Source organism: Panicum virgatum, chromosome 3K, assembly GCF_016808335.1.
Source record: "Panicum virgatum strain AP13 chromosome 3K, P.virgatum_v5, whole genome shotgun sequence".
NCBI classification, from domain to species: Eukaryota; Viridiplantae; Streptophyta; class Magnoliopsida; order Poales; family Poaceae; genus Panicum; species Panicum virgatum.
This window is the reverse complement of record NC_053138.1, coordinates 5,914,848-5,940,655: the sequence shown is the minus strand read 5'-3', so window position 1 is coordinate 5,940,655 and position 25,808 is coordinate 5,914,848. Positions and strand designations below refer to the sequence as shown.

General features: G+C 41.2%; 2 protein-coding genes and 1 pseudogene across 13 annotated transcripts; 2 read left to right on the top strand and 1 right to left on the bottom strand.

The window, feature by feature from the left end:
• The first annotated feature begins 3,116 nt into the window (after positions 1-3,116).
• LOC120697077 (transcription factor MYB3R-1-like) lies at positions 3,117-11,127 on the top strand. Of its 5 annotated transcripts, XM_039980209.1 has the most exons (13): positions 3,121-3,351; positions 3,918-4,159; positions 4,247-4,301; positions 4,742-4,799; positions 5,410-5,504; positions 5,633-5,736; positions 6,229-6,357; positions 6,558-7,663; positions 7,769-8,412; positions 8,662-8,867; positions 9,546-9,624; positions 9,927-10,139; positions 10,792-11,121. In XM_039980209.1, exons 2-13 carry the CDS (start codon positions 4,050-4,052, stop codon positions 10,927-10,929), a joined length of 2,937 nt encoding a protein of 978 aa, XP_039836143.1. In that variant the 5' UTR covers positions 3,121-3,351; positions 3,918-4,049; the 3' UTR covers positions 10,930-11,121. The 5 variants fall into 5 exon arrangements, with proteins under 5 accessions (XP_039836144.1, XP_039836141.1, XP_039836143.1 ...); XM_039980207.1 differs by having other exon boundaries at positions 3,120-3,351; positions 6,558-8,412; positions 9,546-9,615; positions 9,924-10,139; XM_039980208.1 differs by having other exon boundaries at positions 6,558-8,349; positions 10,792-11,127.
• Positions 11,128-12,653: 1,526 nt separating this feature from the next.
• On the top strand, positions 12,654-15,081 carry LOC120697076 (annotated as a pseudogene).
• A 901-nt stretch (positions 15,082-15,982) lies between these two features.
• On the bottom strand, positions 15,983-25,045 carry LOC120697074 (DNA (cytosine-5)-methyltransferase CMT2-like). 8 transcript variants are annotated; one of them, XR_005684357.1, is made up of 21 exons: positions 23,471-25,045; positions 22,427-22,458; positions 22,244-22,337; positions 21,847-21,954; positions 21,544-21,663; positions 21,358-21,451; positions 20,896-21,092; positions 20,752-20,817; positions 20,418-20,654; positions 20,055-20,113; positions 19,913-19,979; positions 18,870-19,199; positions 18,721-18,789; positions 18,378-18,464; positions 18,048-18,135; positions 17,421-17,539; positions 17,241-17,345; positions 17,125-17,155; positions 16,966-17,035; positions 16,771-16,874; positions 15,983-16,577 (listed from the first exon to the last, which is right to left on the bottom strand). XR_005684357.1 is itself a non-coding variant. In XM_039980203.1 (21 exons), the coding sequence occupies exons 1-21, from the start codon at positions 25,028-25,030 to the stop codon at positions 16,436-16,438; spliced, it is 3,792 nt and encodes a 1,263-aa protein (XP_039836137.1). In that variant the 5' UTR covers positions 25,031-25,045; the 3' UTR covers positions 15,983-16,435. The 8 variants fall into 8 exon arrangements, 3 of the variants coding, with proteins under 3 accessions (XP_039836137.1, XP_039836138.1, XP_039836139.1); XM_039980203.1 differs by having other exon boundaries at positions 17,112-17,155; XR_005684360.1 differs by lacking the exon at positions 16,966-17,035 and having other exon boundaries at positions 17,112-17,155.
• Positions 25,046-25,808: the final 763 nt, after the last annotated feature.

Genomic DNA, 25,808 nt, shown 5'->3' with positions numbered 1-25,808 from the left:
GAAAAAAGTAACAGCAGTAGGTGTGGACCATGCTAACAGAGTTGTTGCGCGTCGTTAGATGGTAAGGGAAGGCCGAAGAGGGTTGATCGTCCCTTCTCCATGGGTGGTTGACTATGTTGTCGCTTCTGTCTTCATCTTCAGTCGGAACAGCTTCGTTAGTGTTGCGGCCATTGTCGTCAGGCTATTCAGTATTGACAAGCCTGGCATCCGCCCCAGGCCCCCCATCTCATGGTCGGCCTGAAGACCAGCAGATGCTTCCCCTCCGAATCCAACGCGGCGATCCTATATTAGATAATAACTGCCTTGCTCATGCTCAGTTGCTCTATTAAACCTGCAAAGATGAGACAAGTAAGACTCGGTTCCCAAATCCAAAGGCAAGCACCACACTGTCTCCATGACCATAGCAGGAAAAGATTCTGGCCACCATGCCGTTTCATACTCTTTGGAAAGCAAATCTTGAGCTGAGAGGTTCCAACAACTCTCTCGCTGTCGCTGCTCCAACCTCCCCTGTTCTTCCTCACTCCCTGCCGTGCTCTGTTCGGACCGTTCCGTTTGCGTCAGAGTATGAGAGGAGCGAGCAAGAAAATTTTGAGCCAAGGAGGAAGGCTTCCGATTACAGAGGTTTCTTGCGTGCTTGCCGTTTCCTCAGGAAGCTGATTGGCTCCGTCGCTCAGGGTTTCTTGCGTGCTTGCCGTTTCCTCAGGAAGCTGATTGGCTCCGTCGCTCAGGGTTTCTTGCGTGCTTGCAACTGGCACAAAATATAGAAAGAAATGTTTCGTTGACAGATGGCAGTGGCACCGATGCCCGCGTAGCCTCTCGTGTCCTTGGAAGTGATCAGGCCGCCGCACCCGCCCATGGCGGTTCGCGTGAGCTCAAGTGCGCCGCATCGATGCGCGCGGCTTGCTGCCACAGAACAGCAGGGGGTGAGCTGAGCTCTCGTGGTAGGCGCGGACTGGGCGAAGGACACTTTCGCTTCCGGCTGGAACGGGATCTGTAGCGGACGGTGGCGGCGGCGCGGCCATCGGTGGCGGAGGCGTCCGATGGAATAAGATTAAATTCTTCTCCTCAACTTATTCTCCTCAACTGTAGTTAAAGTTTTTTAAAAAGATCTGTAAAAACACTGTCAAATCATTTAAAGAGGAGAAAAACCTATAGTTAAAAGTTCGGATAACATCTAAACTATTACTATTTAGTTTATTTTATTCTCCAAACTAAACTTTTGGTTCAAATTACTCTGTAATACAATTTATCATTTTCTTATTTCTCCATGCATAGGTGAAATTTTACGAGATGATAATACACATCATAATATATGTTAGAAAAATATATTATAGTTTATTATTATTATTTTGATAGGTTAGTTCATCGAGCTGTTTGGGTCTTAGGTTGAAATCAAATTCCTACATTTCAGATACCAATTCTGAATGGAGCTCTTAATTCTCATCAACAAATACAGTGCAATACTGATAGCTGAATACTTTCTTGCCACAAGCAATCCGTGGAGTAACACAACAATGAAGCCTAGCAATCGTCCTGAGGCCTTGGCACCGGCTGCCATCCAGCACTGAGTTGTATGATGCCCCTGAGCGACGGCGACGCTGGCTCTATAATCTATGGTCTAATGCTGGTAGTAATGCTCTGGTCTGAAGACAGCTTCGCGTGCTCCAGCTGCGCCTGCCTTTTGAGAGCAAATCGGAAGAAAAAATTTCCCCCAATTTCACCCCAAATCAGAAAATCTTGATGGAATTTTTTGGGTCTGCTCCACGAGTCCGCAATTGAACCTTGCTCTGATAACCAAATATAACTATCCTAGAAGAGATAGAAGGGTTGCCGGCGTCACGCGCGGCGGTAGAGCACGGTTGCGCTGCCTCAAACAGGGAAGAAGGAGGAGAGCTCACGTGGAAGCGAGAGGTTGAGGAAGATAGGTTCAGAATAGGAATGTTTGTTCATCGCTGATTGTCCTGCTTCAACCTGGTTCAGGCATACATATAAGTGCTCACATGGGCCAACTCACTCTAGGCTCAGTCCAACACAGGAAACGAGCATGCAGGCCCATGGATAAACCCAACACCCTGTTCCTAACAATAGGGGGCGTTTAGTTCCCAAAAATTTTCACCTTGAAATTTGTATCTTCCTCTTTAGACACATGAATGGAGCACTAAATATAGTTAAACAATAAAACTAATTGCACAGTTTGAATGTACACGACGAGACGAATCTTTTGAGCCTAATTAGTACATGATTAGCCATAAGTGCTACAGTAACCCATATGTGCTAATGATGCGTCAAAGGCTTCAAAAGATTCGTCTCGCGGTTTCCAGGTGAGTTCTGAAATTAGTTTTTTAATTAGTGCACTGTTCATCCCTTGTACATGTTGAGTTTTGACTATACTTGCGTGATTGCGTCGACATGCCTTCGCTCTGTTTGATGAGCATTTGTGCATGTCTGAGCACGCTATCTTGAGTTTCCAGATCGTATTCTTTCGGGGATGCCACCAGGACAACAGGCCCCAGGGAAGGCAGTTGCTGCCGATGCTTGTTCCAGATGATAGTTGCTCCTGGGCCTGAATTCCACTCACGCCGAAACAAGCGTGAAACGGGATGTGCAATAGGCAACTAGCCATTGACATTTGATGATTTGAAAAACTCAAACAACAGAGATACACTCGCCGCTTGAACGATTTAAATCAGATGGTTTTGTAGGTTTTGAATGACATCCCAGCAATCCTTGCCGCAGTGGGATTCTCTTTTAGAAGCCAGAGCCATTTCTTTCTATTAAAAAATTGGTGAAAATGATTTATTTTGTATCTCGGCTGGTCAACCAGCCAACCAGTCAGTAATATTTTTTCTCTCATACAAAATCAGGACCAGCCACCAACCACCGTTAAATCAGCATGAGTCACCAGCCACAACTAGCTGAAGTGAGTGAATGGTGAGTTTTTTTTTTGGCGCCAGGAAAACCCGGCAGCTGCATCCACCGCTTGAACGGCTGAGATGCACCAGGCTAAACGCTGGGGAACAGCCGAACAGGACTAGCGTGCTCGCTCAGTCGCTCCGTCGTTGGAGTGCGCCCGTCCGGTCCGATGGCTACTTGAGTGAGTTCGCTCTGACCAGAGGAACCGTTCGTTCCCCGTCCGTTGGCAGCGTCCGAAATTTGAAACATCCCAAGCGAAGCCCGGAGAAGCAAGGGCCGCAGGACCATTTTTTTCCTATTAAAAATTGGGTGGAAAAGGCCTCGCCTTTGGCCTGCGCGATTCGAGATTTCGGAGCACCGCGGCGGCGGCCGGATCGGGGTGGCGGCGCGGTTCGGTCGCCGCTGGAGCGGAGCGGATGCGCCGCGTCCCCCGGAGAGGTGAGGCTTCTCTTCTCTTCTCGCCTCCCCGCTCCCTCGACCCCGATTGCGCCCGAGGCCACTCGGCGGCGCGGCGTTCTGATGCCCGGCTTCGAGCTCGGTGCGGCGGCGGAAGGGGTGGCGAGGTTGGGAGGTGAGAGAGGGGTTCCTTCTGGAGCCGCCATAGAGGAATCGGACCGGGTGATGTGACGATTTGGTTTGGGGCCTTGGGGGTGTGGGGTTGCGCATTGGCGATACCGCCCGCGGTGCGCCAGCAGAGCCTTCGAGGGATTGGTTGCGTGTGGTGTGAGGACTGGGAGGAGTTGGGGATTTGGAAAGGCTTCTGCTGCGTAGTGATGTTTATCTCGTCTGTGCTCTAAAAATTCTCAAATCTAGACAATTTCGGATTTGTTAATTTTCTCACTGTAAAAAAGTTTATACCTTGTGGTTAGCTTTGACGTCATGTCTGTCTTGGCAAAATCACGATGTTCCACCATAACTTCCTTCAGAATTGTGTGGTTCTGTTGTTATACTTTCGAGTATTCATGCTTCTTGTCTAAATTTTGTTCCCTCCCCCCACTTGGCAGACCATGACCACTTCTCCCCCAGTGCAAAAACTCCTTGTAGACCTTAAGAGGGGTCTGACATTGTGATGATACTTTTGGCCCTTCCCTTGCATTCACTACAAGTGGGGATTGAGTTTTCAGTCTTCACTTACAATGACGAGCGAAGGGCAGATGACTTCGAAGGGCACAGAGGCTTCAGCTCCTGCTGTTCCTCCTGATGAAGGAGTCAGAAAAGAACCTCAAAAAGGGCGATTGCCCAATGGGTATATGTCCATCCACTTATTAGAACTGCCGATCTGGTTTTACATTATGTGTAAAATTCCTTCTTATACATTTATCTCATGCTTCAGGAGGACAACTGGTCCAGCACGTCGCTCATCAAAGGGAAACTGGACTGCAGAAGAGGTAAAGTTAGCACTCTGGTCTCCCAAACTCTCTTATTATCCTGCTTTCTTAATAAAATAATAATAATTTAAATGGTGAGGTTGCTAGCCTATCTTAGCTAGCTTTTAGGAATCCTATGCTGAACACTTATTCTTTGTAAGATAATTTATACCTGTAGATAGAGCAGATAAATAGCATACAGATATAGAACTTCTCACCAGACATTAATAGTTGATAATAGGTCGGGATTACTGTTCTGATCGATCCCCTTGCTGTATTTATTTTCATTTGCAATAAACATTGTAGACATTCAGTGACACACATACAACGGAAATTGAAGATTTATTTGATGTTGTTCTTTTTATATGCTAAGCATTGCGTTGAAGATGACCTTATGGTTAAACCATATTTTGTCTATCTACTGGTGTGGTCTGATGGGCACATATGCTACTCAATTGTAGGATGACATACTTCGCAAAGCTGTTGAAACTTACAAAGGGAAAAATTGGAAAAAGATAGGTACTTTCTTTAGCTGACGCAAAGTTGATATGCTTTCTTTTCTCAATTTGTGTATTACAGATGGCAGATTTCTTTTTGAAGTTTAAGGTATCCAAATGTAAATTGACCGTATAAAATGACACTTCACTTGGTTTGCTAACATGCCTCTTGTTATTTGCTTGTAATTTGCATCACAAGTCCAAATATAAAAAAAGGGGAATGTCGTATTTAGAAGACTTAGGACTTTAGCACCAAATACAGGACTAAACTAGATATGGCCCTCTTGTTAATGTTTATAATGTAATAATTTGAACCTGTGATATGAAATATTGCACAGATGATCATAGATGTGTACATGCTACATTTTTTTTTAAAAAAATATTGTTATTGTATTACTTCATTTACCACTGAGCTACTTCAAGAAATTAACATCATCTACAAATGACATTCTTTGAATTTTGCGGTTATATCATTTCTGCTCATGTCATTAATGGTATTGCAAGCTCAATTTCTTACAGTAATGTGACTCACCTTTCATGATACTACTCCATCCTTTTCCCCTTGCATATCAGTGTGAATATTTTCTTGTGTTTATCTGAAACTAGTGCTTGATGAACTGCCTTTTTTCCAGCTGAATGTTTTCCAGGTAGGACCGATGTTCAATGTTTGCATAGGTGGCAGAAGGTTTTGAACCCTGAACTTGTTAAAGGGCCATGGTCCAAAGAAGTAAGTTCTACAGTTTTCCATTTCGGGTTTGTTTCACTTTTCTTAAAATAAATTAACTATCCCATCTTAGGTTATTTTACTGAATTATATTACATACCAAATGATTATTTTTATTATTTTATTTCCAGGAAGATGATATCATTATTCAGATGGTAAACAAACTTGGGCCAAAGAAATGGTCAACCATTGCCCAAGCTCTGCCTGGACGTATTGGAAAGCAATGTCGAGAAAGGTATGACATGAAAAGTACCTGTAGTACTGTAGTATCAGCTCCAGAATTTACTAACGTAAGTGATGCAACAATATTTATTTATTTCTGGTCTAGCTTCTATGGAAAAATAAGAGTTATGTTTTCGGGCAATTGACCAGAGTACCCCGCTAACTAGAGGAAACTTTCCTTTTGTAAAATTACAAATAGAATAGTAAAGCTATCGTGTCCACACTTCTCATGATCATTACTATGCAGATGAATTCTCTGAAGCCTGATAGGAGTCATTCTAATGTATATTAACAGTCGCAATGATATTTTCTGCATTTTTGCCGCCGAATACTCTTGAAATTATATGAGAAAGATCTGGCATGCCTAGAATTTGTTTCTTTGAGTGTGCATTCTTTGTTTGGAGCATATGTATTGCAAACTGATAGTTAGCTGCAATCACACAAACCACATTGATATGGAGATAAATACTGACATGAAACATTCTGGTATGATATCTTTATTTAGATGGCACAACCATCTTAATCCAGGGATCAATAAGGAAGCTTGGACACAAGAGGAGGAAATCAAGCTCATCCATGTTCATCAAACCTATGGAAACAAATGGGCTGAACTGACAAAGTTTTTACCAGGAAGGTAAAGATTTTTCCCCTCATCTTCTTTAAACTAAAAGGAGTACTAGGTCATGTCAACTGGAAAAAAAATCTTCTAGCCTTCTAGGCATTCGTGATACCCATTGCAATATGCCTGATATATTTTTCGATTACCTATTAACAAGTACATCACTAAATAACCTACAAAGAAATTGATGAGCAAGCTTGTATATATCCTATCAGGACAGACAATGCAATAAAAAATCATTGGCACAGCTCGGTGAAGAAGAAAATTGATTCATACAGAGCATCTGGATTACTGGCTCAATTCCAGGGCCTAGCACCTGTTGAATACACTACTGGTGGTTTAAGTGTTGATTCTTCATCTGCAATGACCAACCAAATTAGTGAAGACAGTGGTCTTAATATTTTTCGGGAGGTGGAAGATTCGACAGAGTTAAGTCAATCATCGTTTGCCAAGGGTTCTTGCTCTCAGGAGGAGCTAACTGATGTCACTTTGGGATCTCATTTAAATGTGCATGAATCATTGTGTCAGGATGGTTTCATTAATGCTGACAATGCTGCTTCTGCATTACCTGAGATGCATCACCAGTTATCCACTTCTGACATGGATCAAGATAAACACTTCCAGGACGAGTTATCTCAAGGGATGGATTTGGATAAACAGTTGCAATTGCAGCAAGAATTTTCTCAAGGAATGGATTTGCATCTTGACATAGATGAAGTACCAAACAATTTTGTGATGACAGATAGCCATGCATCCAATGAGCTTACGGGTCAATTTCAGGACACACAGATTATGCATAGTTCAGAAAATGGAGTATCTTTGATACCTTATGCTGTAACACCATGTGTTTCCATCTTACCTAGTGTTCCTGAATGTGACAATAACATAAATATGATGTGTGAAGTGGGCATAAAAAATGAGGATTGTTTCCAGACTGAACAGTGGCAGAATATTTCCATTGAACCAGGTTCATATTCTTCTGAAGCTGCAAACAACTTTTCTGCACCACTTTACCCATTGCAGACATCTGAACCTGCAACCATGATGGGCGGCCCTTCGAACTATCAGACTTTTGTAACATCATTACCGCCATCCTTCATTTCTTCAGATGGTACTTCCAATGCATCTGATGTCAAATTTGAGAAGAATCGCTGTTCTGTTTCTCACCAAGATTTGGAGATTAAAACCTGCCACAATTCTTCAGGTGATCCTGATCAAAGTTCATATATTAGCAGCGAAGGTGACAGAAACAGGACTTCTGAACCAATGGACAGCATACCAGATTCTGAAAAGAAACAGCTGGTTGATCTTGAACAATCATGTTTGGAGCCCATTAGCTGCGAAGGTGACAGAAACAGGATTTCTGAATCAATGGACAGCATACCAGATTCTGAAAAGAAACAGCTGGTTGATCTCGAACAATCATGTTTGGAGCCTACAGCCTACATTGGAAAAGAAGCACTATCAAGTCATGGTGACTCTGTATTAAGCGAAAAGGAGGATGCTGGAGCTTTATGCTATGAACCTCCTTGCTTTGCGAGCTTTGAAGTTCCCTTTGTCAGCTGCGAGCTTGTAACCTCAAGTGATCTCCCAGAATACAGTCCTCTTGGCATTCGAGAGTTGATGAGGTCATCCTTGAATTTCCCTACCCCAGTAAGATTGTGGGGCTCCCCTACTCGTGATGGTAGTCCTGATGCTGTGCTAAAAAATGCTGCCAAAAGTTTTGTGTGCACCCCATCCATAATGAAAAAACGGCCGAGGGATCTCTCATCTCCAACTCCTGATATAAGAAATGAAAAGAAATTGAATGCTGAAAAGGATTGTGGGAGGTCAGGCATGTCCTCTACAAGAATTGGGAAATCTTGCATGGACACCCCTGATGATTTTGTTGATTTAGTTTCGCCGACAAGGAAAACTGCATTTCAAAAGAAGCTCAAGCTTTCTCAAGAAAACAAAGAAAATTTAAATCAAATTACTGATCAGGGAGAAAATGAAGGCAATGCAAAGGTAAACCATTTCACAGAAGGCAAGAGATGTTCCACTGTGAACAGTGATTCCACAAACAGTTTAGTACGTACTTTCATTCTACTAGTTTTCTATTTATACTCAATATTAGTTTATTCAAGGATAAAACATTAAAAGTCGTAGGCCTGATGAGTGATGGATTTCCTCTATTGGAGGTCCACCTTGCCAAATCAATTTAGTAATAAAGTTTCCTGAACTGAAATGTACTTAATCTTAATCTTGAAATATAACTTGCAATCATGTATCTTTGCGTTTGTTGTCTTATCCTGATCTTCTATGTATTGTTTAATGCAGCATTCTGCAGGGATTCTTACTGATAGAAGTGTCGACAACCTCAATACACCTAAGCATGGTCCAAATTATGAAAGTCAGAGGCTAAATACCAGTACAAAGGCTTGGTCTAACTCTAAAGATATAATATTTTCTAGATCAAAGCCATCTGAACTTCTCGTTGAGAAATCTATACCCTGCATTGATGCAGATTACGAGTATGTGAACATGTAAGTTGGATTCTCTTCTATGTTTTGCTTAGTGAGAAGTTTCCATGATTTTGATTCACAAATCCTGAAGTTACGCTATTAGTATTTGCAGCTGGTAGATGCAAATCAAACCATCAACGCTCTTTGAAATTTTTGCTCAGTTTTGTGGGGTACCAGCATGAACCATGTGATTCTCCCCAGTACAGCAAAACCGCTTGTTACTTTTTTCTCCTGATTTTATACAAATTGCAGTTAGTTGTGGGAATATTCCCCAACTTGGATAGAGCCGCAGCACTGTTTAATCTGGTGTAAATTCTAAGTGCTTCATGATTTATTTAAGGCAGCTCAAATCAGAATTTCCTCGTGATCGAGTCACCTATTAAATTTCCCTATTCATCTTGATTTTAGAATGCTGTACTGAAATTTCTTTTCAGATTTCATTCAGAATTAAATCCATTGTTCTGAGGTTAATTTAGTGATCACATTTTACAATACGTTCAGTTGATGGCACTTATTACTGCAAAGTAAACTATCAAACCTTGTTTCACTGAGTCATTATAGAGTAAAATGTACTTTTGGATTTTAAATTATCTTATGAGTTATGACAATGTCAATCATGAATCATCCATGATAATATGAATACAGACTTCACGATTTTGCACATATACAATAATGATCCTCATTAGCTGTTATTGTCAGATTGGCTGATACTCCAGGTATTAAAAGAGGCTTAGAATCTCCCTCTGCATGGAAGTCTCCTTTGTTCACACCATTCCAGGTAATGATTTCTTTAGGGACTTTTTGGATGAGGCAATTGCTTTAGGAATTTTCAATGTGAAATAAATTATATAGCTCGAGGATTCCATATAAATATTCTCTTCCAATCATTGTTAAGTTCATGTTTTATGGCAAGCAGTACACCAATATTTTTGAAACTGAATTTTTTGGGTGCTTTTAGTCTTGTATAACTTGCTATGCCTCTGAGGAAGGACCATACTGTCTGGACTAATAACTTTGTGCTTGAAAATATTATTATTTATCACACCAAGCTGACTGCTTCATTTTGTATCATTCTTTCAGGATGCATACTTCATGAGCCCAGCAAGCAGAGCTTTTGATGCCTTAGGATTGGTGAAGCAGATTAATGAGCAGAGTGCTGCTGCTTTGGAGGAAGCGCATGAGGTTCTGGCAAGCGGTAGCCCATGGAAGCGACACTGCAAGGAAAACAATGACAAAGAAAATACAGCTTGGAAGAACGAAGTTGGAACAAGCAAACCTCCATCCAAACCCATGGTATGTAAGCTCCCTACTGTACTTGCTATTCTCATGATTGCTAAATCAAAATCTTCAGATTATACTATTGCTTAGAACCTTGTTTTTGCTTTGAGCCTTAAACTGATCAGAAACTTGAATTCCTCTAGGTCAAAATCAGAACAAATAAGTAACTGAATGAAATAGGGAGAAATCTTTGAACCTCCTATAAACACCTGTCCTTTTGCTTTCTTCCATGTATTCCTTTATTTTTACACCGTGTAATTGAATACATCATTGAATACTTTGATGGTTGCACACAAATTTCTAAGTTGAGATTTGGAGGTATGAATTAACCAATGCATTTCTCTGATGCAACCATTCACTGTTTACACCTTAGCTTTGCATGCATCATCAAATTCTAGTGGACAGGGAATCAATCAGATCATTGGCTAAATTCACGTGGCTTAGATTATACATTTTCTCATTATTATATACCTTATGGGGAAGACAAGTGAAACTGAGATTTGGTAAAGTGGAAAACCACATAGCTAATTAGGGTTCATAGATTTTCCTTTGATTGGAAAGCATATATGTGACCGATTGAAACAGGTGCTGAATCTCAAGCAGGGGGGCACACCTCTATTCTTTACTCCAGTATATTCTAAAGCTCAATATTCAATTTATTCTGCAGGCAGAAGGACGGGTGCTCGATTTCAATGAATGCTCCACACCTGTGAGGAAGAAAGAAGATAAGACAGTGGACCTCGCTTTAGGAGGATCTGCAAGCTCCTCTGTTGCTTCCTCTTATCTTTGGATGAATGTGCGGTAGCTCTTTATGGGAGACTTTGGAATACTTCACCGATGCTGTTGATCAGTATGTACATGTCTGTTGTTCCCATAAATTCATACCCTCTTCCCTCCTTCCTCTTTTTGATATACACATTCCATTAGCCCCTTATTCTTTGTACTTGGGCATTCTGAAAGTCAATTCTAAAAGGAAACACAGTTTGTGTAATGTTTAGAGTCATGTATTGTTTGAATTAAGTTATATCTTAAGGGTATATATTTAAATTCTTGATGAGAAGACAGTGGTGGCTCTTGGGATGTGGCGTGGTCAGAGTGGTTGTCATCCCTTTCGTGGACCCAGGAAAACCTAACGTAAGCCTGACCGCTACCCAAAGGGCCAGGGGGAAGGGGGGTTGGGCGGAGAGCTGGTCGCCTGCTCCCATCCGGGAGTATTTCCGTTCCGTTGCTTCTAAAAATTAGGATTCTTAATCTGAAAATTCCTCAAATCACTAGTTAAAACTCCATGCAATCAACCTCTTTGTTAATGGGGAATGTGCAGATTTTAGAATAAAATAAATAAATGCAATTCGAAGTTAAACGACATGTACGTTCATTCAATTGGAGAGTACGGCTTAGCATTAGTATAGGACAAGTTTCCGAATTCTTAGTTATGCGTTATGCTTATTTTGAAGAAAAAAAATCAAGAAAAGAGCCTAGATGATGAAGTTGACCCCAAGTCGTCGTTCAAGGTCCTTGTACCAATTGGACTGTACCAAACAAAATGGAAAAAAAAACACCCTTTCCGTCTCTTTCAGCATTGAATTCATGTTTGACGATTAGAGTTTGGAAAAAGTTTACATAACCCCCTCAACTATCGGACCTGGACTACTTAACCCCCCAAACTACAAAACCGGTTATTCTACCCTCTGAATTTTTCAAAACCGGCCAAATAACCTCCCAAGGTGGTTTTAGAGGGTGGTTTTGTCTTTTTTTTTTAATTTCAGCTGAATCTTTGAAAAATCATAACAAATCAAAGAAAAATCCAAAAATTGAAAATCCAATTTTGTCGGACTCTATATGAGTAGATATACACAGTGAATATATAATATGGTATGATTTAGTACAATTTTTTTGTTGTAGATTTAGATCTATACTTTTTTTGCAATTAATGGAAATAATTCATATCTGCAATTTCCATTGTCCAATTGTAGTGAACTTTTTATGGTGGGATAATTATAGTATGCTTGAAATTTAGTAAAAAATTCATACTCATTAGATCATGTATAATTTAGTTATAGATTTATTTAAAATTAACTAGCATGAACATAAATAAATTTATGACAAAGGTATACATGATCCAATGAGTATGAAGTTTTTACTAGAGTTCAAGCATACAATAGTTAGCTCACCATAAAAATTTCATCACAATTGGACCACGAAAAATGCAGCTATGATTTATTCTATTTAATTACAGAAAAAACATATATCTAAATCTCCAACAAAAATTTTGTATGAATGCAAACTATGTTATATGTTTAATTTGTGGATCTACTCATGTAGAGTCCAACAAAATTTGATTTTTAATTTTTGGATTTTTCTGTAATTTGTTATGATTTTACAAAAATTCAGCTGAAATAAATAAAAAAGAAAAATACAAAAGCACCCTTCAAAACCGCCTTGGGGGTTATTTGACCGGTTTTGAAAAGTTTAGGGGGTAGAATAACCGGTTTTGTAGTTTGTGGGGTTAAGTAGTCCAGGTACAATAGTTGATGGGGTTATGTAGACTTTTTCCATTAGAGTTTCCGAAGGACTTGTGCCAAGTGCTAACAGCTGGCCTCTCCAGGAAGCACAAACCTGAACTTGGCAGTACAGTTGAGCCAGAGATACATTAATTAGTCTTCATACCTCCAGTCCTTTGGAACCGAGAGTAGTAAGCTATGATCCCTTTCTTCTTGCAGTGTTTTCTTCTCTTTTTCTTCTTTCATGGCTCTGGTGCTGTGGAATTTGTATACAATGGATTCACAAACGCTGATCTAAGCTTTGAGGGTGAAGCTTCTATTGATGAGCGTGGTCGCCTGGGACTGACAAGTGGTCTTGACAGTTGGAATCGGCCATGCTTTCCACAGATACCCTATAAGCTTCGGAAAGACCCGCAGCGATCCTACCATGCACTCCTTTACGACATCGTTCGTGTTCGAGACGACATTTTCTCAAGGTGTGGATCCCTCTGCTCAACGTGATGGGGTTGCTTTTGTGATTTCTTCCACGGATAAGTTCTTGAACGACTCCTTACTACCAGGTCCGTACCTAGGCCTTTTCAATATGTCAAATAGGAGCAACGCTTCCAGGAATATACTTGCTATTGAGCTTGGCAACATTATGAATCCTAAGTTCAACGACGTAGATGATAACCATGTCGCGATCAATATGAACAGCTTGATTTCAGTTAACTCCCATACTGCTGGCTTCTACACCTCCGATGGTGGGTTCAATTCCTTGAGACTAATTAGTGAACAAGAGTTTCAGTTATGGGTGGAGTATGATGGCAAGGCTAAGCAACTAAATGTCACCTTAGGGTCTCCCTGGTCACCTAAACCCAAGTTTCCACTACTGTCGAGCCCTCTGAATCTGTCATCTTTCTTCCCAAGCGCAGTATTTGCTGGGTTTTCGGCATCAACAAGCACACTTGCAACCAGGCATTTCATTCTTGGCTGGAGCTTCAAAACAAATGGGGAACCTCCACAGCTCAACTACTCTGCGTTTATAGAAGGGTGGGAAACAAGAAACAACTCTGCACCAGCAGGGCCAGGGTTAGAAGTTAATGTTTCTCAGGACATAGTTCCACTTCCACATCCTAATCACGGATCACAGCGAGCTCGCCCACCCTTGCATATGCTCCTACCTGTAGTTACTTTAACCTCCTTGATCTTGCTTGTTATTTTTGCCAGCCTTGGTTATGGCTATAAGAGAAGGCATTCCAAGGCTGCCGGGAGGCAATCAGATTGGGAGATCAACCACGGGCCACCTTGTTTCACATACAAAGATCTAGTCAATGCTACTGGTGGGTTCAAAGACAAAATGCTCCTTGGTAAGGGAGGTTTTGGACGGGTCTACAAAGGATTCCTCCCTGCCTCTAAGCAGAATGTCGCGATCAAGCGGATCTCCCCTGAGTCGAAGCAAGGGACCAAGGAATTTATATCCGAGGTTAACATATTAGGTCATGTTCGCCACCGGAATGTCGTTCGTTTACTTGGCTATTGCAGGCACAAGCATGAGCTACTCTTGGTGTATGATTATATGCCCAATGGCAGCCTTGATAAGTATCTGTATGGCGGTCAAGGTAAACTTGCACTAGGTTGGTCTCAGAGATTCATCAAAAGTGTTGCATCCGGACTCTTGTACCTCCATGAGGAATGGGAACATGTGGTCATCCATCGAGACATTAAGTCAAGCAATGTCCTCCTTGACGATGAAATGAATGCAAGGCTGGGTGATTTTGGCCTTGCAAGATTACATGACCACGGAGTGGATGCTCACACCACGCGCGTAGCAGGTACATTTGGCTACATTGCTCCTGAGCTGGCTAGATTTGGCAAAGCAACCAAAGCGACTGATGTTTTTGCGTTTGGGGTGTTTTTGATGGAGGTTACATGTGGAAGGCGGCCGGTTGAGGTAAATGCTTCTGGAGAGCCTCAGGTGCTAGCTGACCATGTGACCAGTGCATGGCAAGGTGGCTCTATCATGGACTCCTGGAAGATTGTGTAGAACAGGAGGTAGAGATGATTCTAAAGCTTGGACTTCTGTGCTCACACCCGTCGCCCAAGCTGAGGCCTGGCATGCGCTTGGTGATGCAATACCTGGAAACTGTTGCGACACTTCCTGATTTTCCACTTAGTTTGTTCAGTGCGGATGCAGCTAATGATGAAGTGTATGATCAGTTTGTTGCCTCATATCCCTCTGTGGCAACCGCGACCACCGGTCTTTCAGGTGGAAGATGACCCTATTGGTTTTGATCATAGTTTTTTTTTGTGGTCGATAATGCAAAACAACTATGATTAAATATAGATGCAGCTATTGTATTTTACATATGTCAGTCTGTAACTGTATTTGGAGCATATACAGGAGTGTAAATTTGCATGGGTTCTGTGAAAAATTGTCAGATATAATTGTGAGGATCGGATACAAGTTGTGTGAATGTCTAGTGTTTCGTAGTTCGATACTCCATATTAAACTTGTTTTGTGTGCTGCCCAGATTAATCAAATTTCACAATGTACCTTATCATCAATTAATTACATAATATTAGAACTTGGGGCATGTTTTCATAATTTCATTACCAAACATTTCATGCCATGCTAGTCATGGTTCATTTTTTTAGACAGGTGTTCATTGCCACATCTATATGGCAGGCCACACCTTTTTACCATCATATCCTACGTGTCATAGACACTTTTTTCTTGCTTAAGTTTACCATAGTTGTGACAGCTGTTTTCTTCGTTACAGTAGTAGTTGTGGCATACCACACTTGTCTAAGTAGATGTGCCTAAACAATGGTAAACTTGAGCAAGATTTTAGCTAAGCATATTATATGTTGAAAAATAGTTGATGTCTTGTTATGTCATTGTATAGATGCAATGCAGCAGCATCTGAGAAAACATTGCATATGTCTCACATCGAAATGCATCTCGGATACGGATACAAGTACTCAAGTAGTGTACACGTATAAAAGGTTATCCATCACCATCTTCTTCGTAGCAAGGGCAGCATGAGGCTTCATTCCAGAGGCTTTTGGACCGTTTCTAGCTCCGTCCCTGTGTTTTCCAAAGCGTCATCTTCTCATATGTGAGTTTGCGCAGTTGCGTTACAACACTATAAAAGCATAGAAGAAAACTTTCCCTTTCCTGACATAGCATCCATTGACTGATGGACGTTTCGAGCACGCGTCTTTACCAAACGGAACCAGAAGCACGTAGAGATCTCTCTGTTCAAACAGAGCTACAACATGCAAGACACTTTTCTCTAGAAATTCCGTAAATTGTTTAATCCGTCTCTTTTTGAAAGATCAGACTGATAATAGTAGTACGATTCTGCGACTCCATATCAATTGAACAAATTTATTTCATTCTAGTTCCTATATTCATGTTCACTCACTGCCAAATACAACGACGCACAACATTTTGTTCCCCTGATATACCTAGCTTTATACAGTATGTACATTCTTTTGAACAAGAAGACTCTGAAGGGGAACCTGTATTCTGATAAGTTAGTACAATGAATGATACAACTTACAACAGCGAATCAAATGAATGAGACTATGTGAACAACAGACATGAGAAACTGTCAGATTTTTTTTTTCGAACAATAAACTGTCAGATTAGGGAACCCAGATTTCCTTCCATCCGACTCCCGCAGATAAATGAGTGCTGCCCTGTGCGAGCAACTTTCCAACGGGAGAATCACAGAGGTGATGAATTCTTCAGTCAAACTGAGTTGGGCCAAGTAAAAAAAATTAGATGTTGCCACTCTGAAGATCGTTCAGACTTGAAAGACCTCACACTTCATGAGAGAATGCAAACTTGGGTGGCAACACCATCAGAGGATCATCTCCACTCTTGTTCAGAATAGCCATGGCCAGGGCATACCCAAGTGCACGGCCGACAGGTACTGCTACTGCATTTCCAATCTGGCGATACCTGCAACCAGGCTCATCACATGAGAACTTAGTCTACAAACTGGACAACTTTCACTTGCACTAGTACTAAATTAAAGCATTGAACAGAACTTCATATATGCCGATTCATAGAGGAATTGGAAATGCAGAAATAATTTTGGATCCAGATTGCCTTATAGATGTGATCCTCATGTTTAAATTTAAAAAACAAATACCTGTCTTTGACTGTTCCACGAAACCTGAAGCTGTCAGGAAAACCTTGCAAACGAGCGCTTTCACGAATAGTTAGCAGTCTGTCTTGTGCAGGATGTATTAAGGCCTGAGAGAGTATGCAAGGATATTTATTGAAAATGAAATCAGAAGCAAAATAAAAGAGGGAAAGGGGGTTGAAATCAAGAGTTACAGTTCACCTGCATGCGAGCATTTGGAGATGTCAGCACGGTTCCAACTACCTCATCCCACCACAGTCGACCATATGGTCTGAAACATATTACCAAAAGGAACCACTAAAACATGAATGCAAAAACATATAAATACTATAAAAATTGAAACCAACCTTAATGATTTACCATGCTCATAGGTTAGCACACAATCAATTACCTGATGTAAATTGGGAAATTTGTCAAAATTCACATCTAAAGAGAAGTATAGTGTATCTCAGAGGTGTTTGTCTCGAGCATCTTACCAGAGGATTACCAGAAGGCAAAAGTATTCTCTGCTTAGTTGGATCTAATCTAGCTACATTGTCTGGACCTACTATGACTCCCGGAAGGTCTCTAAAATTAGCTCCCTGAAACAGGACTGATGAGATTGTAGAGGTTTCTTTAACATAGAGTTTTACGTAAATACAAGCATCTCAGACAACCTTTTTCTTGGGAATCTGCAATACTCTTAGGTAGTTATCATCATCTAGTGCTTTTGGTCGATGGTCATACAATTTTGACCTGGAAACTTCTGTGACATGAGCTCTGGATCCAAGCACTTCTGGACAGGGAGGAAGACAATTTCATGTGAGAGTTTTGCACCGTAGCTATCACGAAGTGATGCCAACAAACATGGTTATGAGAATCAGAAATAGCAGTGAGCACAAAAAAATTGAAAAAATAGAAAGAAAAAGAGCTTTTAGTCCACAAAATACCCAAGCTGACTCTAACATTGATTTCCGTGGTAGTGGCATGCAGATAGAAACCAAGGGAACATATCTGATACATGTTGTTTCAAGTCTCATTTTTAGCTATCTTTATACTTATTTTGTCAAATAATATCCCACAATTTATACCAATTAAATTGTCTTTCAGATAACTTTAGTTGTATGCAAAAGACCATTACAAAAGCATACAAGTTAATTATCATCTCTCAAGAATGGAATCAGTCATCTCAATATTACTATAGTGAACAAAATAGATATTTCTAGCCATCAGAACCTACAACTCAACATGACATGAAAAGAGCATTCAAGTTTCTTCTATACAAATGTAAGCAATCAACAAACCAGAATTAAATGACCGAATGTATCTTTGGAATTCCGTCTGAGGTCCCTTTACATATAGCATTTCTTCACGTTTTTCTCCATTCGCCACCTACCAAAGATGTTCACAGCAGCTTCTGAATCAAATGGCTCTTAAATTAAGGGAAATTGCATATACCTTATAAAGTCAGCAAATGAACCCTCATAAGTAAACTACTATTGCATATTGGACTGGTGTACCCTGGTCAAATTAACTTTTAGTTTTGGTGACATGGTCTAGGGAAGTGCTAGTTCAACTGCGGACAAGGTACAGCATGGTCAGGTAGGTATGGAATCTCTGAGATTGTTACTTACTTCCGGAAGATCAGATAAAGCATCTTCAAGAACAATTGGTTTTTCTAGTTGCATTGGCATGCCATCGGGCCACCCAACCAAATTACGCTACAAAAAGAGAAAAGAATATTAATATTATTATTATTTCACCACATACTAATTCTCAGTATAAGGGAAAAATGCACACAAAGAAGTTTACTGTACTGATTGGTGTGCTATTATCGGATGTCTCCAAAGAGACATTGGTGTGCTATTATAGTCTGGCATGTTGCATTAATTGGGAACTGAACTTTCTAAACGAATGAATACCAGAGCAGAACTAAGCCTATCCATAAATTGACCAAATTCAGCAAATCATATTTACCTCGAAAGCCAATGGGCAACCATTCTTCACGATTGCCTCATGAGTAGGAAGAGGAAATGGGGGTAATTTCTACAGGGTAGAAGTATAAAAATAAGGAGAAAATAGAACAGAAGAAAGTAACTTCCTAATATAAGGGAACTATTACTTGCCTCCTTAGGATGACAGCCCAACAAAAATACACGCATTCGGAATTGTGGGAGGCCATAACACCCAGCAGCCATGATCCCGAGTTTTGTTTGGTAATGCATAGCAACTAGCCGGCTTAAAGCATATCTTGCAAGTGTTGCATCAGCAAACTTCAATATATCAAGGACATTTTCCATATAAATGTATTTGGGCTTCAAAAATTGTATTACATCCATGAAGACAATAATCTGCTTGTTTCTCTCACATTTGAATGGTGCATCAAATTCTCTATTGCGGTTGTAGCCACTGATGCCTTGGCATGGTGGTCCCCCACATATGACATCCGCATCACCCTGAATTCATACAAGACATCAGAAGGAATGTTGAGTGTTGTAGCAAGTCACAACAATACCACACCAGTCGCATTAAATAACCAGTATTAACAAGAAAGAATATTTATCTAATGAGTATTCCTTGCTCGCTGCTAGCAGCAATGGAGGCAATGCTGGCTTGGAAATATTTGTCTAGCGAGTATTCATGCTACCAGCATCTTGCATCTTTGTTATTACATTTGGTTTCATATATATTTCAATATCTGTGGAGGCGACATTCAGTTTCCCATATAATTTTGTTTGTTCACAAATATAAGTTTGCCACCAATAAACACACTATTTGTCATGACTTTTGGTCAAAGAAATTCACAAGGTGTTATCAATATAATTAACTACCATTTTGAGTAAATGACTATTAAAATCATTATATGCAATAAGCAGCCATCAAATGCAAAAAAATCCCACATGAAATGGAAAAAACAAGATATCCCCAATAATTTATGAGTACCACGCCAGAACAATATGGGTCATGGACACAATGCACAATTCTGCATCATTAAAAAATTGCTTAGTTCACTCCTGAATTGACTTCTAGAGTATAGAATGTCTTATTTTTTTTCCTTTCCTTTTCTTTATTTATTTATTTTCAGCTTGGAGAGGATGTAGAGGAGTCATACTAGCATACAGTTCATAACATGAGATTCATTTTGAAATCAAGCATGGGTATCACATACAGGAAGCGGTAATATTTTTTCCTTCTGCCCTTGAATAACAAAATCCCTAATTGCCTCTTTGCAGTTCCTGCAATAACAAAAGACAAATTGTTCACATCATAGTGAAGGGAGTATTGGTAAGTTTTAGTCCTTTTATTCTTACTTTAAGCCTTCAATTGGCTCCCATGTGTCATCATTAGGGCCATAACCTTTCCAACGGACCTACACATTTGATAAGGTAGCAGAATTATTTCAGTACAAATCATCTATATGAAGACAACAATAAAAACAATAAACGATATATACCTGCAATTTGTGCACTAAAGAACAAACAGCCTTCAGCAGGCATGAGGCAATAGAGCCAAAATTATTATTGGATGAAATAACAAGGAAATTATTTACATATTTAAAAAGTGTTGAACTAAAGAGTAGAAGGGCAAATTTCTACTTGCAAGTGATGATTCTGACAAGTAATTAAGTTGCCACTCTGTAACTACAAGGCTAAAGCAAGCGAATTATTACAAACCTTAAAGTATAAGCCACGCTTTCCGACACCATTTGGATCCCCGAAGCAAATATCAACTAGCTTCCATACTTCGAATTCTTCAGGAGGAACTGTAGAACACTCTAGAGTTTCTCTACTGGATTGTGCTAAATCGCTGGAATGGGACTTTAGTTTACTCCGAAGCTTCACATAAGTTTTGCACAGTTTTTCCCATTGCTTCAACAACTCAAGAAAATCGTCGGTGGTTTCATTCCGGACCTATGCAACAAGTATATTTATGTGCATAAATGAACCAGAATTGACTTTTGAATTTTTAGAATTATATTGAAACAACATAAAGCATGAAGCTAAATACCCGAGTTTCTGGATGATTCAGTCTGAAGCTTTCACATGCAGCTTCATCTCCATCAACAGCCCATCTCTATTAATGATAAGGAAATAATTAAAAAGCAACAATTACTATACTAAGCCACAGCACATCTACAATATTAGTGTTTACCGCTATAAGATTCACACCACCACCACGAGCCCCAAAACAAAGTCCAGTGGACATCCCCCCACAACCACAGTACAGATCTAACAGAGAGAGCTCCATCTCTGGTGTGGGAGACTTCTGCCTTCCAGTGGAATCGATCCTTTTCACACTGTTGCTGCTGCTACTAGTGTAATGTAACTGTAATGTGTCATTTGAACTTCCTGCATTTTGTGAACTAGGTTAACATGCTCATAACTGTACCAAAAACATAAAAGAACAAAAGCTATAATAATTACAGAAATAAAGTATGATCAACACGATAAAAAGATTTATAACAAAAGATGCTTCAGTATAAATTGCAAAATTCAGAGAGTAGATTTCAAATACAAGTGATGATTGATTGTTTCATCAATATTGTGAAGCATTTAACATCTCTTGCATCCAGGTTAAGCCACCTACAAATCACTGTGTTTTAAGGAGACTCACCCATTTCCATGGTAGAGAATGTACTATAATCCAGAGAGTACTTCATGTCATAGTAATAGTGAAACGAAGGAATTGATCGAGACTTTTCATTTACCTATAGCATAAAATGAAAATCATACTTCTCATACAAACAAGTAAAAGTAAACAAATGCAAGAAAAATATATTAATATAAGATGGAGTCCTACACTAGGGGAAACTTGCACGATGGTCACTTTAGAAACAATGCAGTCTAGTAAATTGTCGTCCTTCAGGTCTGAGTAAAAGAGCCTCCTTGGGTCATGAGACTGTGCTTGGTCTTCCATGACCTGAGATCGAATAAGAGGTTAAAAGTGCGATTAAGCAATCTAACATAAACTGGATTATCATATTTTAACTTTTGCAAGCTGAACATCCATTTACGTTTCATCAATCCATGTCTCCTTACAGATCTCATGTTTCTTCAGGCATGCATAATTTCCCGGACAAAAAGCTAGGACAGCCAAACTCACCGTGTCTTCAGATCTGAAAAACCACTGCACACTGAAGTAATATTCACCTCCACTCGTTTCGAAGAATTCTAACAACCTGCCAATATAATGTGGTTTTCCTTCTGGACCCTGTAAAAATTAACCATACTAAGTTGTACAACAGCAAAGCATGTGGTATCAAGGTACACATTATTTGTACAAATAGACACAATAATCATGGAAGCTACAGTTTACAATCAAGCAACAGATGTAGATAAGCATACATACACATGAACAATGATACACAATATACATCCATCAATGATTTAGTTTTCTGAGTACTTGTGCAGACCATTAATTAGTTGAGAAGCCATGAAATAAAGATAACGCAGGCCACAGAGATATCCAAGAAGCAATTTAGACCTCAATTATAACTTACCTTAATGAATGCACAATCCCCAATACATAAAGTAGATCCACATACACTAGCTTGCAAATAGTGACATTTGACATCGAAGACAGCTTTGCCAGCACTGTGAATATAGAAATTTTATCATGAGTAACTTCAATTATTCAATTAGACGTACATATGAGCATAAAAGTTAATTCAGTTATTGCTCACTTGGAAAACGTTTGGGTATTGCTCCACTTATCCTTCAAACAAAGAAGCCACAAGCCAAATAGGTTACTTGAATAATGTCATCTTACAAGTTCAGCATAGTGCAAACCAGATAAGGTCGTATTGCAAAACATAAGATAAAAGTTTCATATTAGGACCTGCAGTTCACTCCTTATGTGGCACACATGTGTATGTGCTACGCAACTCCTTATGTGTATGTGCTACCCGACTCCTTATGTGGCACAAATATGTGTATGCGCTACCTGACTCCTTATGTAGCACACATATGCGTGGCTAAACTAATTGCAAGATCGCATCATGGCAAAAAGGAGAAATTAGTTTCCTCCGGTTTATTAATACTATTTCTTTGATAGTTATCTGTTCTCCTGTTGCATGCAAATTGACTTTCGACCATTCCTTGATTTTAAAATTGTATTGTTTTGCATAAATTTTACAGATTTTATGAAAAATAACTTAAATTGACTCTAAATTACATTATTGTGCATAAAAGAGAAATATTTGTTTCTTACCACTTTTATGATTCTTTAGCAATTCTCTATTTTTCTGTTGGACTTAAATATCTTGACTGTTGTCCACAGAAATGCAATTATAAGTTATACAGGAGCAAACTGATAGATTGATATACAGCTATAGTTATTAAATTAAAGAAGCATGTCTTTTAGGGTGTTAACGCATCTCTTTAGTACCTCCCCTTTTCATTTTTGCCACCTATGTATTTCTAACATGTAAAGCACAATCGACATTTATGTGTTTCTAAATACTTGAATCTTGTTGACAAAAGCACACTTCTCAGCATTATGCCTTTACTAATTAGAGCCTCTCATAAATATTTACTTCTGCGATAAAAAGATGAATGTTGTTTTAATAAAGAGTTCCTCTCCCTAAATGCTAAAAATGTTAAATGGAATTTCAAAGAGCTATTTCTCCACTACCAATCTGTTATACCTCATATCCATTCTTATACGTAAATAAGTGTATGATGGTGCATCCATGCAGAGAGAAGTAACAGCAAAGACACATGCCTACCTTCTTCAGAAGGCAATGATTGCTCTGATAGCGGTTAGGCCACCTCTGCCTAGCCTCCTCGTCAGGCACTGCCTCACCCATAAAGAAACAGGAACCATCCTCGCCATCCACCATTTCAGAATCAATAGAATACTTATCCAATATAAGTTTAGGCTTATCCTCTGGATCTGAGGTCACCGTGACCATTGGCAGTTTGCAGATTGAGGTATTATTGTTCTCTGCCCTCCTCAAGTTGGATGAGCATTTCCCTGAGGATACCCTGGCCCTTTTTGCCTTTGGAGGTTGAGATGCTGCTGCCTGGAGCTCTAGGGGCATCTCAACTTTATTAGCACTCACTAACCCAGAGTTATGTAACACAGCATCCACTCTCTCCAAACTGGGCAAGCATTTCTCAGAAGCAAGCTTGTGCTTCCTAGGAGGTATATGAGAACCTGCTTTGTTCACAGGCCCACAATTCATTGCTGGCGAGACAGCTGAGACCCTGTTGGAATTCACTAATACCTTTGAGGCTGATCTAGTCTTCCTTGGAGAGGACACGGGCACTGCTTTGTTCTTCAAGGTCCTTTTGTTCACCACAGGTAAAGCCACCACAACAGTGATAGAGGAGCTCTGCACTGCAACAATCTCTCGTGATCCTTGCTGCTTCACCCCATCGAGCAAGTCAACTGTGGTCGTCTCCTCAAGTAGGCTCCCTTCACTGATGCTGCTCCGCCCAGAAACTGCTAACCGGAGCTTGGAAGCTCTAGATGAGTCAGCATTCCGTTCCAGAGACGCGGCATATGCTTTGGCCTTGGCTGCCACAATCCTCGGGGACCTCCGGAGAGGTGTGCGATCTCTGCCAACAACATCTGGCATACTGCAGCTAGCTGCATTGACCTCAGGACGTTCCACCGCAGTCAGACCAACAACCACCATGGCTCCCGAGGTGATTTTCTGCGGGGAGGACCCGTCCTCTGCCCCCAAATCAGGATCATCCCGAGAAGGCGGGGCCGGCGGCGATGGCACCGAGTTGAGGGTGCACTCCTCTAGTTTGGCTTCCGAAGAAGCCGCTGCGGGCGGTAGCGCAGGCTCGTCCCAGCCGGGGACCAGCTCGGGCGCACGCACCTCTAAAGGCACCGGAGCTTGGGAGCACGGCGGCACCGGCGAAGCAGAATCGGGGGCGGAATAATCGAGCGGCCTCACCTCTGGCGCGGCCCCTCCCGTGGAAGCTTCCGCGGCGGGGTCGAACTCCGGGAACGCGGCGGCCGCGCCCTCGCCGGCGACGATCCCGGTGGAGCGCCACGGCGCGCCGTCCCAGGGCCCCTCGGCGTCGCCCTCGTCGGCGTCCGGCTCCGGGGCCGCGAACCCCGCGCCGACGCCGAAGTCCCTGGGCGGCGACCACATGGGCTCCAGCTCCTCGGGGTCGCCGAAAAGGAGCGACCAGAGCGGCTCCAGCCCCGCGCTGAACCCGCCCTCCGCCGCCTCGCCATCGCCGCCTCCCGGGGACGGGGAGGAGCCCTCAGCGGCGGCGGGGGAGCCGGTCGCCGGCGGCGAGGTGGGGTCGGGGGGCGGGGGCTCCATTGAGCACGGGGGGGGGGAGTGAGATCGAGGGGAGGGGTGGGTGGAAGTGGAACGGCCCCCGAGGAAGGAAGGTTGGTGGAGTCAACCGATGCGGCCAGTCGGCGTTCCCCGCCGACGAAGATCCCACTGACAGGTGGGGCATCGAAATGCGAGGCCCACCCGTCAGTGGAGCTGGCCGCACTTGTCTTTGCTGCTGTTTTCACGGACAAGGCTGGCTCGCGAGGCGGCGGTCTGTCTCGTCATCCTCTGCAGGTTTCCATATTCGGTTGCATGCCCATGCCTGAATCTTTATCCAGTGCTTCACCATTCCATCCATTTTCAGCATAGAAACGATCGCCAATTGTGGGAGATCCACCGCGTAGTATGTAAAGGACTGTCTGTATACACAGGTCGCCATATTAATAGCACAAGGCCGTGTTTTTTTTCTTAAGAAGTTCTAAGGCAGTGTTTCGTTTTAAATTTTTTTCCCCAAAAACATCACAACGAATATTTGGATACAGAGTACCATACTAAATAAAGTTTATTTATAAATTTTTTGCACGGATGGGTTGTAAATTGCGAGACGAATCTAATGGGCCTACTTAATCCATGATTTGCAACAGTGATGCTATATTAATCATTCATTAATCATGAATTAATCGTGAATTAATTAGACTCATTAGATTCGTCTCGCGATTTACAATCCATCTATGCAAAAAGTTTTGTAAATAGACTTTATTTAGTACTCCGAAATATTAAGATTCCCTTTCAAAATTTTTTGGCAAAGTGACCTAAACAC

Excerpts from the sequence above, each read along its gene's own strand:
- LOC120697077 (XM_039980206.1), top strand. The coding sequence starts at position 4,050 with ATGACGAGCGAAGGGCAGATGACTTCGAAGGGCACAGAGGCTTCAGCT. Across the intron at positions 4,160-4,246 it reads AAAGGGCGATTGCCCAATGG|GAGGACAACTGGTCCAGCAC; the intron begins GTATATGTCCAT and ends CTCATGCTTCAG. Across the intron at positions 5,505-5,632 it reads AAGGGCCATGGTCCAAAGAA|GAAGATGATATCATTATTCA; the intron begins GTAAGTTCTACA and ends TTTTATTTCCAG.
- LOC120697074 (XM_039980203.1), bottom strand. The coding sequence starts at position 25,030 with ATGGAGCCCCCGCCCCCCGACCCCACCTCGCCGCCGGCGACCGGCTCC. Across the intron at positions 22,338-22,426 it reads AATACCCAAACGTTTTCCAA|TGCTGGCAAAGCTGTCTTCG; the intron begins GTGAGCAATAAC and ends CTATATTCACAG. Across the intron at positions 20,655-20,751 it reads TGAATCATCCAGAAACTCGG|GTCCGGAATGAAACCACCGA; the intron begins GTATTTAGCTTC and ends CTTGTTGCATAG.